The 16,593-nt window shown below is 31.1% G+C and overlaps 5 protein-coding genes and 1 long non-coding RNA gene across 11 annotated transcripts in view; 5 read left to right on the top strand and 1 right to left on the bottom strand.

Annotated features, from left to right (window-relative positions):
- LOC110119775 overlaps nt 1-16,593 on the bottom strand; it is a 241,088-nt gene that overhangs the window by 30,701 nt on the left and 193,794 nt on the right. For 5 of the 6 annotated variants that reach the window (XR_007226013.1, XR_007226017.1, XR_007226015.1 and 2 more), the window contains one exon: nt 14,993-15,206. This is a non-coding gene — a long non-coding RNA (uncharacterized LOC110119775). Of the gene's footprint in view, nt 1-14,992; nt 15,207-16,593 lie in introns of those variants that run through there. The other variant, XR_007226018.1, reaches the window with a different exon arrangement.
- On the top strand, nt 696-1,919 carry LOC125386135. Its single transcript, XM_048411149.1, has 3 exons — nt 696-1,159; nt 1,234-1,495; nt 1,574-1,919. The coding sequence occupies exons 1-3, from the start codon at nt 1,048-1,050 to the stop codon at nt 1,716-1,718; spliced, it is 519 nt and encodes a 172-aa protein (XP_048267106.1). The 5' UTR covers nt 696-1,047; the 3' UTR covers nt 1,719-1,919.
- Nucleotides 2,054-3,106, top strand: LOC125386137. Its single transcript, XM_048411151.1, has 3 exons — nt 2,054-2,233; nt 2,298-2,434; nt 2,730-3,106. Exons 1-3 carry the CDS (start codon nt 2,198-2,200, stop codon nt 2,890-2,892), a joined length of 336 nt encoding a protein of 111 aa, XP_048267108.1. The 5' UTR covers nt 2,054-2,197; the 3' UTR covers nt 2,893-3,106.
- On the top strand, nt 5,432-10,674 carry LOC100651770. The gene is made up of 9 exons (XM_003399478.3): nt 5,432-5,581; nt 6,022-6,138; nt 6,201-6,318; nt 6,714-6,975; nt 9,084-9,206; nt 9,293-9,383; nt 9,935-10,068; nt 10,248-10,380; nt 10,466-10,674. The coding sequence occupies exons 1-9, from the start codon at nt 5,432-5,434 to the stop codon at nt 10,511-10,513; spliced, it is 1,176 nt and encodes a 391-aa protein (XP_003399526.1). The 3' UTR covers nt 10,514-10,674.
- On the top strand, nt 11,550-12,685 carry LOC125386136. Its single transcript, XM_048411150.1, has 3 exons — nt 11,550-11,733; nt 12,150-12,266; nt 12,335-12,685. Exons 1-3 carry the CDS (start codon nt 11,587-11,589, stop codon nt 12,491-12,493), a joined length of 423 nt encoding a protein of 140 aa, XP_048267107.1. The 5' UTR covers nt 11,550-11,586; the 3' UTR covers nt 12,494-12,685.
- Nucleotides 13,951-14,873, top strand: LOC100650535. The gene is made up of 3 exons (XM_012314656.3): nt 13,951-14,042; nt 14,115-14,248; nt 14,698-14,873. Exons 1-3 carry the CDS (start codon nt 13,995-13,997, stop codon nt 14,843-14,845), a joined length of 330 nt encoding a protein of 109 aa, XP_012170046.2. The 5' UTR covers nt 13,951-13,994; the 3' UTR covers nt 14,846-14,873.

Below are 16,593 nucleotides of genomic sequence, written 5' to 3'. Positions count from 1 at the left end.
GATTTTTGTTTTCATTTTTCACAGAACCACCTCCTCTTCGATTGTGTTATGATTATCGTTTCAGCCTATATAAATATTAGTAATCACACACAAGCATTGTGATGTTCGTCGAATATTTCACAAAACTCCCAATCTTTTTAATACTCGATGTAATTATGGCATTATGTACTAATGTGGGAATTCCTTTTTTATTAAATTACTCGATCGTTGGTTGTAGATGGCAAACGTTGTGTGTTTCTATAGTCTACAGACCGTAGTAGAGCAGGTCTGTTTTTTTAATGCGGTAGCTACGGTATTGATAAAGCAAGGGAATTATATTGTGAACATGGCGGAGGTAAAGGAATTTCTCGTATCACTTTCCACTTTCTATTATTTTTGCGTCACATATTATATAAAACCCACAATGAACAATACGATGAGTCGATATTTTTGATTTTGTGACTCTTATGTTACTTATGTTATGTTTCGTTAGAAACAAATAATATTTGTTCGGTTCTTATGATAGTGTTTATGCCCACTATTGACTTGCGATCGGCGTTTGAGCTTCGTGAAGTATTTGCACGTGTTTTGCCGACTGATAAAATTGACTTGAAGAACAGATAGTCTGGCGTAATTAAAATAAGTCTGTATAACTAATATTGCTACATATTTTTTAAATGGTCAGGACTATAACAAAAGGCATATTTGAAATTGAATATCATTTGGAACCGTATTTTGAACTGCAAAGTTCCACCTATATCAATTTTGTTTTAATAATCGCACCGTATTATTAATTTTGCTATATTAGATATAATCACTGCACACAGTATTTTTTCTATGTTTGTCTAACTCATAATCGCACTCGCTTGACGTAATTAATTTCCAAGCCAAAAAAATATCCAGAATGCAAATATGTCAGCAATAATGAACTTACTTAACATCCCTCTCTCTTAACAATAGCTATAAAAATCAAAATAGCAGAATTAGAAAAGACGAGAAATACGACTTATCGTATTCTTCATGTAATTATACATATTTAGCACAATACTGATTAAATTGCAGTACAAGATGCTGCTTACCGCTATTTGGAAGGATTGGTCAACCGATAGACTGATCGATGAATCTGACATTATGGTCGAGTACGCCAAAAGGGGAGCCTTTTTTTCTCGGTTGTACTGCGGTAGGATAGATGATATTGAAAACTCGTACTTTCCTTTATGATTCATATTATACACCGTTGTAATCGATTTACAGGACTTGGCGTTTTCTGTTCCATAAGTTTTATTCAACTATCTCTATCGCCATATATTTTAGACATTATTTCACCGAATAACGAAACGCGAGATTTAATATACATTTATCCAGCTTATTATTATATCGATGACCGGAAGTACCGTATGTTTATAAGTGTTCATATGACATATACGGTTATTTCAACATTTTTTGTATATGTCGGCTGTGATGCGAGTTATATATATATGGTGCAACACGCCTGTGGACAATTAGCGGTGGCTGGGTAATAAAGTGAAATATCAGTTGCATCAAATAATTTTCGTTTAACCTGAAACTGTAACAAGTATAAATTCCTTCACAGGCATCGTTTCAAGAATGCGCTTTCAGATTTGTCTATCGACAATGAAAAGGGTGGCATGCAGGATAAGAGTTATGAGAGAGTGCTGCATTCGATTCGAGAACACCAATATGCTACAAAGTCAGTACTGAAATTGGAAAAACATTAGTTGCCGCCATTCTCTTGTTAGCTTATTTCATTTATTTAGCTTGTTTTTCTTCAAAGACATTAACAACAACTATGTTTTTGAAAAAAGGTTGTGCCTTACCGTTTGGTGTTAATGTTGGTAGGAATAAATAATTTTGCTTGTTTCACAAAAATATATAATTCGAACACCATGGTGTAATGTATCTCCTTAGTTGACGATAAGTAATGGAACATTGATTTCTTGTTATTAATTGGATACTTACTGTACTATAGTATAACAATTAGCTAACACGTGTTCTTGAATATTCTCAAACAATATCAAGAATAGTCTAACTAATTTTGAGAGATTTAAATGAGTTTACTTCCGTGTATCACATATATATGTATCCTATTGAACTTTTTATGGACAACGGCCTGTTGGTCCTGTTTTGATGCCATCAAAGCAGTTACCTGAAGACTATTCAAACCAGTCATTCCGTCTATCTGTGCATATGCATCGGTATGTCAATGGCATCTTTCTCAGTCTCATTGGTAAAGGTAAGCTTTTCGGTCTAATCTCGTATTGTCTTGCAACAGTTGAAATTACCGTGCTTCAAAACAGGTTGCATCACAGTCGGAAATCTCTGGAGTGCTTATCAAGGACAGTGTGTTTCTTTTGTCCCAATTGATACATATACTTCTTTTAACTGTGCAAGGACAATTTGTACTGAACTCGAACGATGAAATTATCGAATCGATGTAAGTGATGCATAAATATTGTTTAATACACGTAGCTCGAAGTACTTTCATTTTTATATTCATTTCTTGTGTTAGTACACTGTTCTCTTAAATCGCTAAATTACAAGAATGGTGATAAGATTGTCTTGGAATGAATTTTTATTATAGTATCGAACGAATGAGATGTCCATGTGTCAAACTTATAAGGTTTCTTTTATTGTCTTTGTGTTATTAATGCTGTATTATAAGAACTGAGTTAAGTTGTTTATTATTATTAACGTGTGGACCATCTTTTTTAATAAATTCAAATTCACAGATACGACGCATCGTGGTATAATGCTAACAAAAAAACGCAACTGTTGTTCGTGTTATCCATCAGAAGCTGTTTGAGTCCTCCAATTCTATCAGCTGGGGGACTTTTAGACCTGAATTTGAAAAATTTTGCAGAGGCAAGTTTTAAGAATACCTTTTTAAAATAAATCTACGTAATATCATACCTTCCAGATTATAAAGGCATCTGTTTCATACTTTACCGTATTGAAATCTACGTGAATGGTATAGTATTCCTAACTGAGACGACGAAAAACAGTATTCCAGATCGAACGAAGATCAATATATGATATAATATGTACAGAAATATAATGGTGCTTACTTCTCAACCACTAATTTATTTTTGCTTTTATCCTCCTAGAATATGGCAATGAATTTTAGAAAGAAGTGATATGTGTAAAATTTTAGAATGATTAGACAATGAAAACCTGTGTCGCATTTAAATGGAAGTTTTCAAATTTTGATGGTCTCGCATGAAGTTCAAACGTAATCTTGTCCGCTATTTGGAAAGTACTAATAAATGTTTTTGAATAAAAGTACAATGTTTTAAATGTATAATAATATTTATGTAAATATTATACACATACACACACACATATATATATTTACATAGTATATAATATTTATAACTGGTGTATCAGAAACTTATGTACAAGTGAACACGAGGTGATTTCTTATGAAAAAAATGAAACAAAATATAAAATGAAATTATTTTGTTCTGAGGCTTCGTTTTCAAGAAAATCGACTTTGAAGATTTGACAAGTATACTTTAAGTTGATTAATTCCGGACTAAACAGAAGTAAATAATCGACAGGTGTTTAAATTACGTCTCTTTTCTCAATGAAATCTCTTCATAAGATGCTTTATTTTCGATTAAAGTTTGAAAATGTATTATGCGCATTTACCAGACACCTCATAATTAAATATATTCAAATTTTATTTTCTTGAAAATGAAACCTTAAATGGAAGAATTTTATTCTATATTTTTTACTCATTTTTGCATCTAGAATTACTTCCTCGCAGTTATTTAATCCTTGAAATTAACCATGTTCAAATATACTTGACTAAATTTAGTTTTCTGAAAAACTATACCTCGGACAAAAATGTTTGCTTTTATATTTTTCTTCCTTGTTTTATATGGAATGACCTCATGTCCGCTTGTATATAACCCATCAAGTGTGACAATTTGTGCAGATACATTAAAGTGCATTCAAAAGAAATATTTGTCCCCCATAGCTGAGGACCATCCTAATACGTAATTTAACACATTATTGAATTCTTAATTGAATTGAATTAATCCTGATATTCGTCATCATTTGCCGTGAAGTATCACAGAAAACTTCACGGTCGTTTTAAAAGCACTTTAACTATACACAGAATATAACGAATACAAAATAATATATTATTTGACCAATTTCATCCATTAATAATCTTTCGCAGAATGTTGGAAATGTTTCAATTTATCTACATATTTCTGGTTACTTACATGATAATACAAAGATGTAATTCCAGGTGGAATGTGAAGAGGGCAACACGTACATAATTACATACATTGGAATATATTTAATCAATATATCAGTACTTATCATCAATTTATATTAATTAAACTCAATTTATAGACTAACATATCATTATTTCAAATCTATTATACATATACACGTTTCAATAAGAGATATAACACAAGGTTTTATATTTTATAGAATTTTTTTTGTACACCACACACGAAAATATTTTAATCGAGAAACGTACGCTTCATAAAATTGGGAAAGAAAACGTTAGTTGATTGCTGTTGCTAAAAAATAGTCCGTGTGTTATGTGAAACACCAACCCTGTCATATTCTGAAGCACAATGGAAATCAATGCATGTAACCATTAACTTTTCATATCCCTTAGATAGACCAACTTATCTACTTATTGCATATAAATTATTCTCTTCAATATCCCAGGACTAGACCTAGGACTACTTAATGTAGAATTAAACTACATTAAGTTGTTTTCTAAACCTCTTTCACATTGAAACGTTGAAGTTTTTTCATGGACAAAGTAAGCGAAAAAGAGGTCTTTAAAATTGTTATTACCCGGCATGAAATCGTTCCATTTTCCGTATAAATTAGTTAAACCGGAAATTTCTTGTAAAAGCGAGTGCAATTGAGTAAAATAATAATAAAATTACTACGTTATGGTGGATATACAGGTTCGAACTTGCCCTACTTGACCACTACAGTTTGAACAGTGGTGGACATGAATACTGTTGATAAACCATTATTCAGGATTAAATAAACAAATCAAGAAAATTATTGAAGTTGGCCACGCGAGTATTAATTGCATTTTAATTTATTTAATGTAATTCTTAAAGTTGTAGACATTTATGTTTTTATAAACACAACTAAAGAATAATCATTTTAATCATTTAATCATTTTCACCTGCTAAATACTAGTGTTACTAAAAATTAGGGTTTTAGTCCTGTTATTGTATATATTCCTGTATCTTTTTATATATAAATATTGTATTTATACTTTCATGCATTTTCTACACTCCTGCTTTAAATTTTGTATAAATGTATAAACATTCGCAGTTTACTAATTCTAGCCAGTAATCAAACTATATAATTAAATTTTAGATTAATTTAATGAATTTTATATCTTACGATCTCCAGCGATATAATGCAGATTCTTGTTTGACCGACTATGGATTGGCAAACGATCGAGGATCAGTGTCTGAAAGCCAACAAATTTTTCGGTCAGCTTGTTGGTGTGTGGCCTAATCAAGAAAAATTCACGAAAATTATTATACGATTTGTCATATTTATTATTGTTATAACCACAATTACAGCGCAGGTATTTTGTGTAGTTATGTTATCATATGGGAGTTGTATCCAGTCTATGTGCTTTTCATTGATTCAAAATATATATCATCGACCTTTTTTTTTATTGCTAATAACCATTAGTAAGAATTTAATATAAAAACATGAGGTTGCACTTATACAAGATATCCCAAGGTTTAACAGTCAAACTTTGTCAGTGTACCAGAATTTAACAGATGTAATGAATGTAATCGAACAAAAAATATTATATAATGATTATTTGAAATTTCGTAAAAATATGGTGCTAAAAATATGGGGGAAAATATTAAAACACGCATCTCGAAATCATTATAAAAAATGGGAAGTGTGACATTTCATGTTTTTCATTCGTGACTTTCAAATACAGTTTTTTCCCATGTCACAGGGAATTCATATGTCAATATCTAATAGAAGTGTGTTTTCTATACATTATAGATATCACGGGTAGTAGTATTTTATAGTTTGGAGGTGTTGTCGGATCAGATGCCGTATCTCGATATAGGATTCGTCATTTTAATCAAGCAGTACAATTACATTCTGAACGAAAAGAAGGTGAAAGATTGATAAACAGTCAGTAATTTCTCTGACAATTATAAATATCTTTAAAATTATAGTTGAAAGGACTTCTAAACGATATTGTGGCCGACCGGCTAATAGAACGACCGAAGGAGGAATTAGAGATTTTGGACATTTACTCCAAGAAGGCAATATTTCTCTCCTGTTTATACCAAGGTGACAAAGGGAATGTACAAATCTTTACATTACAGAATCAAATACAACAGGGATAGTCAATAACGAAGGCCTTAATAATTATTCAGTTGATATTGTTAATGCAAATCATCATTGTTCAATGAAAATATACATTCTTTGAACAATGTTCATATATTTACTTTTTCTATTTTATTATTAATAATCGCTTATAAGGAGGCACATGTCAATGCTGTTTTTACAAATTTAATTGAAATAAAACCTAAACTTAATCCCACTACAAGTTTATCTTAAATCATAATAGTATCAGTGGGATTATACGTGGAATTATTTAACAATATATCTCAATCAAATTGATGAGATGCGTCTGCTGTAAATAATTATAATTTTGTTTTATATTTTATTCCTATTGCATTTAGTTAGCATATCTTTTTGTGCGTTTATGTTCGTCCTCCTACCAACTATACCACCTATCCTGAACGTCGTCGCACCCCTGAACGAGTCACGAAGTCGTGAATTCATCTACCCATCCTATTATTTCGTGGATGAGCAGCAGTATTACTATCCCATACTTGTGCATATGATAAGCGTGGCGGTAATACTCACAAGCGTTTATATAGCCTGCGACATCAATTTGGTTCATGTAGTACATCATGGTTGCGCCTTGTTGGCCATTAGTGGGTGAGTATACTTCGGTTTCTACGTGCAGATTCCGCGCCTTTTATGTCGTACAGGGTGGTAAAAAAGTGGGCATTATTTATAATTGATTTATTTTTCGAGTTATCAATAGTGTTATCAACATTACATCATCGGAACATCAAAATGCATGCAACGTAATCACTTTCTTAAGAATTTGCATAGACTGAGAAAAGTATCGAAATGCTTGTATATATTATTTATGAATATACTTTGAAAATTCATTAGAATTATTTAAATAAACTGAAATGAAACTACACGGTCATGATTAGTTTTATAAAGTTTGAAAGCGGATGAACTTGAAAATATGTATGAAAGTTACAAATGTCTAGTACAAGTATATATTTTGTGGAGATCACAATAGTATTAAATAGTCAATTATCCATTGCATTAATAAGCCTCAATATTCAATAGCATCATATTTAACACTTGTTACATGTTTAGATTGAATATTAATCTCTCATTGCAGATATATTTGCAGTAAATGTCTTGTAACTTCTATATACATTTTTAGATTCGTTTCAAATACCTACTGCTATTATCATGACAATTTTGTCGCATTACATTACAGTATATTACATATATGCATAAAGATGTTTTTCCATTTAAATTGTAATATTATTTATGACTTAACTTGTCTGAATAGATTCAGTTAGCTACAGTTGTTACGTAAAATACACCTAATGTGATATAATCAGCAACAGTAAGAAATATATAATTATTAATAATAATTATAATTATATAATGTAATTATTAGCCATTGAAACAATTTGACTACTACCCTTCACGTGTAAGACTTATACACAGCCGTGTAATCTTTACATCATTTTTCATCTTACTATGTGCAAAACCACAGTAGAAGAAGTGTACATGAAAGTAGTGAAGATATGTACTATGATGGCTGGAATTTGGTCTGATCAGAGAAAATTCTCAAAACTCGTCATGCAAAAGATTATACATCGTTGTTGTGCTATCGCTTATTACCCAGGTACGTAAATAATAATTTATTTTTAATCGTATTTATTATATATTTAAGAACTGCGATTGTCAGACTGTGAATGTTCATGGAATTGCATATTTTAATGAAATTCAAGTAATGAAACCTAAATACACACAAATTTCGTTCGAAAAACCCTTTTTCTTAAATTAATCAATTATTAATCGTAGATGGGAAATGTCCTGCGTTTTTTCAGCCTGGATACGCTGTTGGAACAGATCTGTTTTTTGTCTGTGGTAGTCGGGATATTGATGAAATCAACTTTTGTTACAGTATAATACCGTTTCTACGAACGATACGGTATAATACAAGGTACACAATCTCGTCCGTAATAGGTAATACAATTGGCTACTGTGGCACAAACCGTACCTCGTCTATGGTACTACTTACTTACATGATAATGTACAGATACAATTCCAGGTGTAACATGAAGAGGGCAACGCATAGGTAATTTCACCTATTAGAATACGTTTAACCAATATACATATATACCCACTATGGATATTTATTGAGCTGGCCAAAACCCGAAATCTCCTTTCAATAAACCTTTCAATAAATAGGATAAAATTAACCTGTTATTTTATATATTTTTGTATCTTCTTATATATATATATAGCATATGATATATAGCATATATATGTATAAGTACTGAAAATACCTTTACGAATATGTGAAATAAACTAAAGTTATTGGACAATATATTCCGAAGTTACATAAATTGGTGAAATGTGTTTATCGCAAATAATTAGTATTTTATTTCATATTTTATTCCTATTGCATTTAGTTAACATATATTTTTATGCGTTTATGTTCGTCCTCCTACCGACTATACAGTAATATTACTATCCCATGCTAGCACGTACGATGTTAGGAGCATCAATTTTCACAGCCGTTTATATTGCCTGTGACATTAATTTGGTTCATTTTGCACGTCATGGGTGCGCCTTATTGGCCATCAGTGCGTGAGTATACAGGAACTTTCTTCGTTATCTTGATGTCTAAAATCACACTATATAAATATTACCCACTTTTTTTAAACGCCCTATATAATATATAAACGAAACTTTGACTATAACCAATGAAACAATGAGTACAGGTATCGTTTCAAGCACGCAACGGATAACGTGAACTTTTCCAATGAGAAGTACCTGGACGTGTTACTAGATGAAACCTATGCGAAAATAAGCCGATCCATCGATGCTCACAAAAAGGCCGTTGAGTTAGTATTATTGCATATTGTACAATATACATATAATATAAACATAAAGTCGCTTGCCAAATTTTATACACTTTTTGTCATGTTAGATATGTGGATAAAGTTGACGCCTGCCACGTGCACTACTTTTTCATCATCTTGGGTCTGATAATCGTAACATTTACATCCACGTTCGTGCGGGTAAGTTTCAATTCACCAATACACATTTAATTTACGTTTAATTTACAGACACAACTTAGACTATGGTTGCAGTGGATGCGTTTTCTAACGAAATAATGTTTTGACGAATGAAACATTTAAAAACCAAGAAGCATGCAATGTAACCAGTCTTATAAGAATCTACCCGAAAGTATCGTAAAACCACGAAAGTATTCAGTCGCTTGTAGACATCTTTTATGAACGTATTATATATATTTTGAAATTTCATTAGCACTAAGACTCAACAATCATAATTATATTGAGAAAGTTTGAAATCAGTCTGACACGATATGATAGCCATGTCTCGTTACAGTAAGTACTTTAGAAATTTCAAAATGTTTTATATAACACGAACATATCCATCAAAATGTTCTATAGTAAATGTTCGAATAATTTCGTGAGCCATTATATATACTGAATTGTCTTGATGCGCCTATTTATTAGTATAACGTAGTTTGTCAAAATATGCATCCACTGTGACTATAGACATATGCTGCCGTGACTTAATATGTGATATTATTCTTTGTAATTAGTTGTCAACGATGGAAGTAGGAGTCAGATACTTCACATTCTGCGCGTTCACTATTAGCCAAATGACTCATCTTTTGTTTTTGACGATAATGGGGCAGTTTCTGATAAATTCCAATGATGAGACCTTCCAGACAATGTAAGATCGATATAAACTCCCATTTATAAGTATTAAGGCATTTTCTACTTCCATAGAAGATGTTATAATTGTTTTAAATTATCAAGTAAATGAAAAAAAATATTGAAATGCTATTTAATTTAATTTGATCGACACGATAAAATCGACACGTTAAATTCACGATAGAATTCATTGTATAGATGTGAAGCCAATTGGTACAATGGATCGTCGAAAGCGCAATCGTTATATCTATTGGTGTTGCGAAAGTGTTTGAGCCCGCCTAAACTAACTGGTGGAGGAATAATCTCTTTGAATTTGGAGAGCTTTGTACAGGTTAGCTTATCATTTCCACGAAATACACATGAGAACAGTTCTAAAAAAACAATTGACGGTTCATTAACGACTAATATCTTTCTAGGTTTTAAAAGCATCTTTCTCGTATTATACAGTGTTTAGATCTTCATAAATTGAAGAAAGAACAGTGTGAATTGGATGGTTCGAATTTATAGATATATGTATTCAAATGAAATTCTTTTTTCAAATGTTGACAATATTTTTAGTATAGTGTATATTTTACGTTTCACTTGAGTTAGTTAACATTTCACTTTGAACATAAAATATAATGTTTTCTCATTACTTCTTTCATTTTCTCTTTTCCTCTGCTCTTGATACAACGAATACATAAATATCTTAAGTGTTATTGATAGACATGTTGATTGACAGACATATGTATGTGACGAATAAGTCTTATTATTACCGGCCCTTATTTTAATTTCTTTACTTTCATAAAATTTCTGAAACATTCGGAAATGAAATTTATTTTTCAGCTGATCGACGATAACAAATCAGTCGATATATTATTTTATTTAAACAAAGTAAGTAACTAAACATCTTTAACTGAATATTAAATACATTTAATTCCCAATGTTTAAATTGCAAAAGAAATAAAATATTATTATCTGAACTATAGCGATGTAGGCTTAAGCATTCTTCATTTCGATCTATATAAAAGTCAATTACCAGAAATTGTAAAAATAATAGATATTAATAGAAGCATCAGTTCTAACTTCAATGAAGCATAGTTATTAAGACATTTATTATCGAATTTATCGATGATTACGAAAATAATTACGTACTCACAATACCATCTTTTCCGTTGGCCCGTCTTGTCGTACTTTATTTTTAGCTTACAGATCATCTTTTTCATGTCACACTTAACACTACGGCTCACGACTGAATAAATGTAGTTCCCATGTAACTTTGCATACATATGTATGTGTGTACTTACACATGAGAACAGACAATATAATGATTCCTCCAGCAAGTATGATGATTCAATATTCATAATGTGCATGCAGCATATACGTCGAATTAATGACATACGATTAACAGCAATTTTGAAATTGATGCACTTTATCGTAAATACATTTTTAATGTATGCTTTACGATTCCATTAACAGAACCAGATCCAGAGGCAGTAAAAGTACACTAACGTACGGAACTGTCAAGGGTTTGGTTGGTTAACATTGGATTCATATCATGAATAGAGTTATAATCGAGAAGCGATTCTTAAAGATAACGAAAATATTCGCGATACTGAGTGGGATTTGGCCAGGTCAAAATAAAATTAAGTTCATTTTGTGGGCTTTGGTGCATATTACTATGCTATCATCTGTCATCGTACAGGTACGTGTCTATCAAATTATATCCACCAATATTTCACGAAAAATTACGACATCGTAAAGGAATATTTTACGATACTTGCAAATCACATTATATTTCGGTTTCGATTTAACTAATAGAAAATGCAAATAAAATTCATAGATATTCCTAATAATTTCCATTTCAAAACCAAATTCTCGGGGCCCTTAGATAATTTAAGGAAGACACAATTAACTCGTAAATGCTACAATAAAATTTCACATCTTGCGAATTTCGCTTTAATACCAACATCCCACTTATTTTAAATTTAAATAATAATTTACTAAATAAAAAAATGTAAGAAGCATTACCGTGGTTTCGTTGATAATAGCCTTTAAGGGTATAAAATAAAAGAAAAAAATTATAAATAATTAACGATAGACTCGTAATATTAATTTTAGGTAGCAAGAATTATACATATAGGCACTTTGGAAGTCGTACTGGAGCAGTCCTCCTTTATAGGCGCGATAATACTCATGATCATAAAACATGGTAACTATATCCTGAACGCAAAGAAGGTAAGAAAATGTTTGCCAATCATGACAAGATACTTTTGATTTGCACACCAACCTTATAAATATCATAGCTTAAATCCCTTTTGAATGACATGTCCGAGGATTGGGCAACCGATCGATTGAAAGAAGAATTTGCCATTATGACGACATACGCATATAGGGGAACCACTCTTGCGATGTTCTACTTTGGTAAATCAATATCTAGAAAAGCAGGTTGCAACTCTGGTTGATAATTTCAATAGTACACAATATAGACTGATGTAGTTAACGCTTACGTAAATAATCAAAATAAAACAATTAATTCTAAATTACTCAATAAATGCATAACTAAATTTAAAACGTCAATATCGAAAACTGTTGTATTCGTGACGTATAAGTATACAATGAATGGAAATTTGGTGTGGTTTTGCGATATTTTTACTAGAAAATAAAAAAATTAAGAATGGGGACCGGTTGTCCACACTAGGGTTCATTATTTAACATTTTGTAATATAATTAATAGACTGCGAATGTTTGTGCATTTATGGGAAACTTAGAGGTATGAAGATGGATGGAATAGGTATAATATGCAAAAAAATAATAAATGTCCAAGATATATAGCATTCGTTATACAATATAGTGAGTGAAAAAAATCTTTGCTTAATCTCCAACTTTTTATATGTGTTTGCAATAATATGTATTTCCATAAACATACGTAATATAACAATTAAGATAGCAACTATTTACTTTCAGTAAACGCGTGCATATGCACAGTCCTTTTTATACAAATGCCATGGACGGTGCGCCTAGTACACATGTTGAAACCACACAATACATCCTCACCAATATTATACACTATACCAGCTTACTATTTTGTCGAGGATGACCGCAAATATTATTATTATATTCAAATGTATCTGGCTCTCTCTGTATATGTCGTTCTCATTGTGTTCGTTGGTTGTGATACTTGTTACATGGTCCTTGTGCAACATGCATGCGCATTGTTGACTGTGGCCGGGTAAGCAAATCGAAAATTTCCTCCATACTTCATATCTTATTGAATAAATTGTAATATTTCTAGATATCGCTTCAAAAATGCCATCAATGACCTTTCCTACAATGGGAGGAATCCCGAAAAGGGGGCAAAGGAGATATATAAGAAACTACGTTTCTCTATACAAGGGCACCAGCGGGCAATAATGTCAGTATTAACCAGCGATTATAAACAATCTTGAATACTTAAGTGAAAAAGTTATGGTACAAGAATTCATATCTTAGTTTCAATGAATCTTTTTTACGAATAACCATGACAAAGGATTTAACTATTTTGGATTAGTGGTAACCATTATCGATGATGGAAATTGTTTTCGATTACTTTCAAACATCATCAACATTGTAATATTTTCTACTGACATTACTTCTATCAATAGTTATATTAATAAATTGTATGTTATATTCTTAATGATTTCATTTTTTAAATTTTACTAGATATTTTTAAATAATTTTACTTTTTAAAAAATCTTTTGAATCGCCAGTCATTACCTTTATTTAAACAAAAAATTGACCTTGTCACAATACTTGAAATGAGTGTTATTCTTGATCCGTGACTGAGGTACTAGATTTTGATTTTTAATCATGTATTTCTTCGCTTCTTTTTTGGAGATTTCTGTTCTGGCTGAGCAATATTTTTCTTGATTTTACTCAAATAGGTTTCTGCGGAATATCGAGAGCACACATGTTACTTACCTTTTTATGTGTATGGGTATAATAGTCCTGTGTGTTAGTATTACTATGGTAGAGGTAAGTTTCTTGTAATCCACTTCATATCGTTGAACGCGACTTATCAATCCACTATCAATTATTTGAGATTAGATCGCTACAATGGATCCCTGTTGGGATTTTTACAAGTTTATTGGCTTTCTGATTATTCAATTGTTGCATCTATTCTGTCTAACGATGCAGGGACAGTTCATCATAAATTCGTCCGATGACATTTACGATGCAATGTAAGTACAATACTCATTATGACAATTTCATTTTCTTCCATTGCATTCTTCCATAGATTGTAATTTTATCAACCACTTGTATGAGAATGCAATAATAATGCAAGAGAATGAAAAATTATGAATATATATTCCTGCGTAGGTTAAGGCATTTCATGTAATTTGGTAGTTCTTTTATTTATTTATATTTCTTTAATTTGACCCCCACAGTAGATTTTAGAATTGTCCTTTAAAAAAAGAATATTTTATCAAATTTAATTAATATCCAGAAAAATAAATGAATTTTGTAACTTGAGAGAAATAAGATTAAAGTACAATTAGTATGCTTTTGTATGCCATTAGCTTTTGTAAATAGAAAATTTATTTATTTAATAATTTATTTTCGCCTCATTCGAGTGGTTGTTTGATCGATATAAGTATATGAAATTTATAAATTATAATGACATTCATAGATACGAAGCACAATGGTATAATGCGAATCCAGAAATGCAAGCATTTTACGTGTTAGCATTACGGCGAAGTCTAACTCCACCCCGTTTAACTGCCGGCGGTTTAATACAATTAAACATGCAAAGTTTCTCAGAAGTAATGTATCACTAGTGTTATTTTGTACAATTATGACACATTCGCTGGAACAATATTGGTGTTTTCAGGTGATGAAACTATGCGTTTCGTATTATACAGTGTTGAGAACAACATCGTAACTTCTTTAAATATAATTTTCTATACTATACAGTACGCAGTATACACGTTATTGAGAGTAATTGTTTTATCAATACGAATGATAAACTGATATTACAGAAATAAATATTTAAAAATATATGGTTTTGTTTTTACTTACAGCATCTCACACAGATTGGATTCAAGACCCCTTTAATGAATGTTTATTATGTGTGTCTTGAAATTGACTCTGTAGTGGAACACGCATGTTATGATTGCGTCGGTAAAGTTTGAAGCAAATCTGAAAGTATTTATAGAAGATATTTAATACAAGTATAAGCATGAGTGGATTCAGGAAAATTAAATTTGGAAGTTCCTCGTATTAATGGTCATACTATTGACGTAACTGATTGAACCTTAAGTTATTAAACATTTATAAAATTTGTGTATGTCAAGTCATTTAATTTTTATTCAATAATAAATCAATATATAGAACATTTTTCACAATACCGATTTCAGCACGTTGTAAATTTTCCTTCTAGCTTCTAGAATGAATTATTATCTAAAAAATTAGAAAATTCGACAAAGATCTATAGACTATTCCCAGCTCTTCTCTCCCGTGTGATAAATTTTACTAAATCAAAGTTAAAACATCTTTCCAAGTAATTGTTTTAAGATCCAAATACTTACGTAATTGTAAAAAAAAGTAAAAAAAGAAACATTTTTCCCTTGAAAAAGTTGCTCTAATGGTTACTTCAGCGTGCAAAAAATGTTTCTATAAGTTGCTGTTTGTTGGAGGTGTTTTGAACATGCAGTAACACTAGTAACATATACAGAACTGTGCAGTAACATGTTGTTGCTGGGGATGGGGTTTCACACGACTGATACTCCACTGAAAGCAAAATGCAGATTTGTTCATACGCAAATAATTTAATAAAAATGCGATCGAAAGAATAATACACAAGCATCCTCATTACAGACATCACTTGACAAATCAAATTTTACCACTGAAACTAAATTTCTGTGCATGTAGAAAACAACAGCTACTCTAGCAGCGATTAATATTGAATAAAATAATAAGCTTTTATGCACGACCGTTGCTTTCAGTCACTTGTAAATATGTAGTTCTCTAAATGGAAAGAAAGCACTTGGCATTGAATTGCACGTAACAAAGTCGTTCGTGAGCAATTTTCTTAAGAGAAGAGTAAATAAGTCATGAAGAACTATTAGATCGATAGCACTTAATAAGGACAATGACAATTTATAATAGTGGCTTGTATCTGTCTAAGAAATTATTCAATGGAACACCGCACGGGATAAAAATCATAAGATCATTGAAGATAGACTATTGTCTCGTGAAAAGTCGTTCTTTCTGCGCGTTCTTTATATTATTTCAATGGACGTGGAAGCAATGGAGAAAAGATTTTTAAAAATCAACAGAATGTTTGGAGTGCTAACTAGTGTTTGGCCGTATCAAAAACCTTTCCCAAGATTAATACAAAGAATCATTGTTCTTACGATATTGTTTACTTCTTTCGTTACGCAGGTATCGGTGTTTAGTTAGTTCTAATTCGATCTTTGTAAAGTTAAATTTTTATTTAATAATTTTAAAAAGAAAAATTAGTAACAAAGACTTATGAAAAGGGGATAAGCGTTCTAAGCATTGTTTATAATTATAGACCGCGTAC

The sequence above is a fragment of the Bombus terrestris genome, chromosome 12 (assembly GCF_910591885.1).
Source record: "Bombus terrestris chromosome 12, iyBomTerr1.2, whole genome shotgun sequence".
Lineage (NCBI taxonomy): Eukaryota > Metazoa > Arthropoda > Insecta > Hymenoptera > Apidae > Bombus > Bombus terrestris.
Note: the sequence above shows the minus strand (reverse complement) of the source record. Positions and strands in the feature narration are given on the sequence as shown.

Excerpts from the sequence above, each read along its gene's own strand:
- LOC125386135 (XM_048411149.1), top strand. The coding sequence starts at position 1,048 with ATGCTGCTTACCGCTATTTGGAAGGATTGGTCAACCGATAGACTGATC. Across the intron at positions 1,160-1,233 it reads TTTTTCTCGGTTGTACTGCG|GACTTGGCGTTTTCTGTTCC; the intron begins GTAGGATAGATG and ends ATCGATTTACAG. Across the intron at positions 1,496-1,573 it reads GGACAATTAGCGGTGGCTGG|GCATCGTTTCAAGAATGCGC; the intron begins GTAATAAAGTGA and ends ATTCCTTCACAG.
- LOC125386137 (XM_048411151.1), top strand. The coding sequence starts at position 2,198 with ATGTCAATGGCATCTTTCTCAGTCTCATTGGTAAAG. Across the intron at positions 2,234-2,297 it reads TCTCAGTCTCATTGGTAAAG|GTTGCATCACAGTCGGAAAT; the intron begins GTAAGCTTTTCG and ends GCTTCAAAACAG. Across the intron at positions 2,435-2,729 it reads GATGAAATTATCGAATCGAT|ATACGACGCATCGTGGTATA; the intron begins GTAAGTGATGCA and ends TCAAATTCACAG.
- LOC100651770 (XM_003399478.3), top strand. The coding sequence starts at position 5,432 with ATGGATTGGCAAACGATCGAGGATCAGTGTCTGAAAGCCAACAAATTT. Across the intron at positions 6,976-9,083 it reads GCCTTGTTGGCCATTAGTGG|GTATCGTTTCAAGCACGCAA; the intron begins GTGAGTATACTT and ends CAATGAGTACAG. Across the intron at positions 9,384-9,934 it reads TTACATCCACGTTCGTGCGG|TTGTCAACGATGGAAGTAGG; the intron begins GTAAGTTTCAAT and ends CTTTGTAATTAG.
- LOC125386136 (XM_048411150.1), top strand. The coding sequence starts at position 11,587 with ATGAATAGAGTTATAATCGAGAAGCGATTCTTAAAGATAACGAAAATA. Across the intron at positions 11,734-12,149 it reads TATCATCTGTCATCGTACAG|GTAGCAAGAATTATACATAT; the intron begins GTACGTGTCTAT and ends TATTAATTTTAG. Across the intron at positions 12,267-12,334 it reads ATATCCTGAACGCAAAGAAG|CTTAAATCCCTTTTGAATGA; the intron begins GTAAGAAAATGT and ends TAAATATCATAG.
- LOC100650535 (XM_012314656.3), top strand. The coding sequence starts at position 13,995 with ATGTGTATGGGTATAATAGTCCTGTGTGTTAGTATTACTATGGTAGAG. Across the intron at positions 14,043-14,114 it reads TTAGTATTACTATGGTAGAG|ATCGCTACAATGGATCCCTG; the intron begins GTAAGTTTCTTG and ends ATTTGAGATTAG. Across the intron at positions 14,249-14,697 it reads GATGACATTTACGATGCAAT|ATACGAAGCACAATGGTATA; the intron begins GTAAGTACAATA and ends TGACATTCATAG.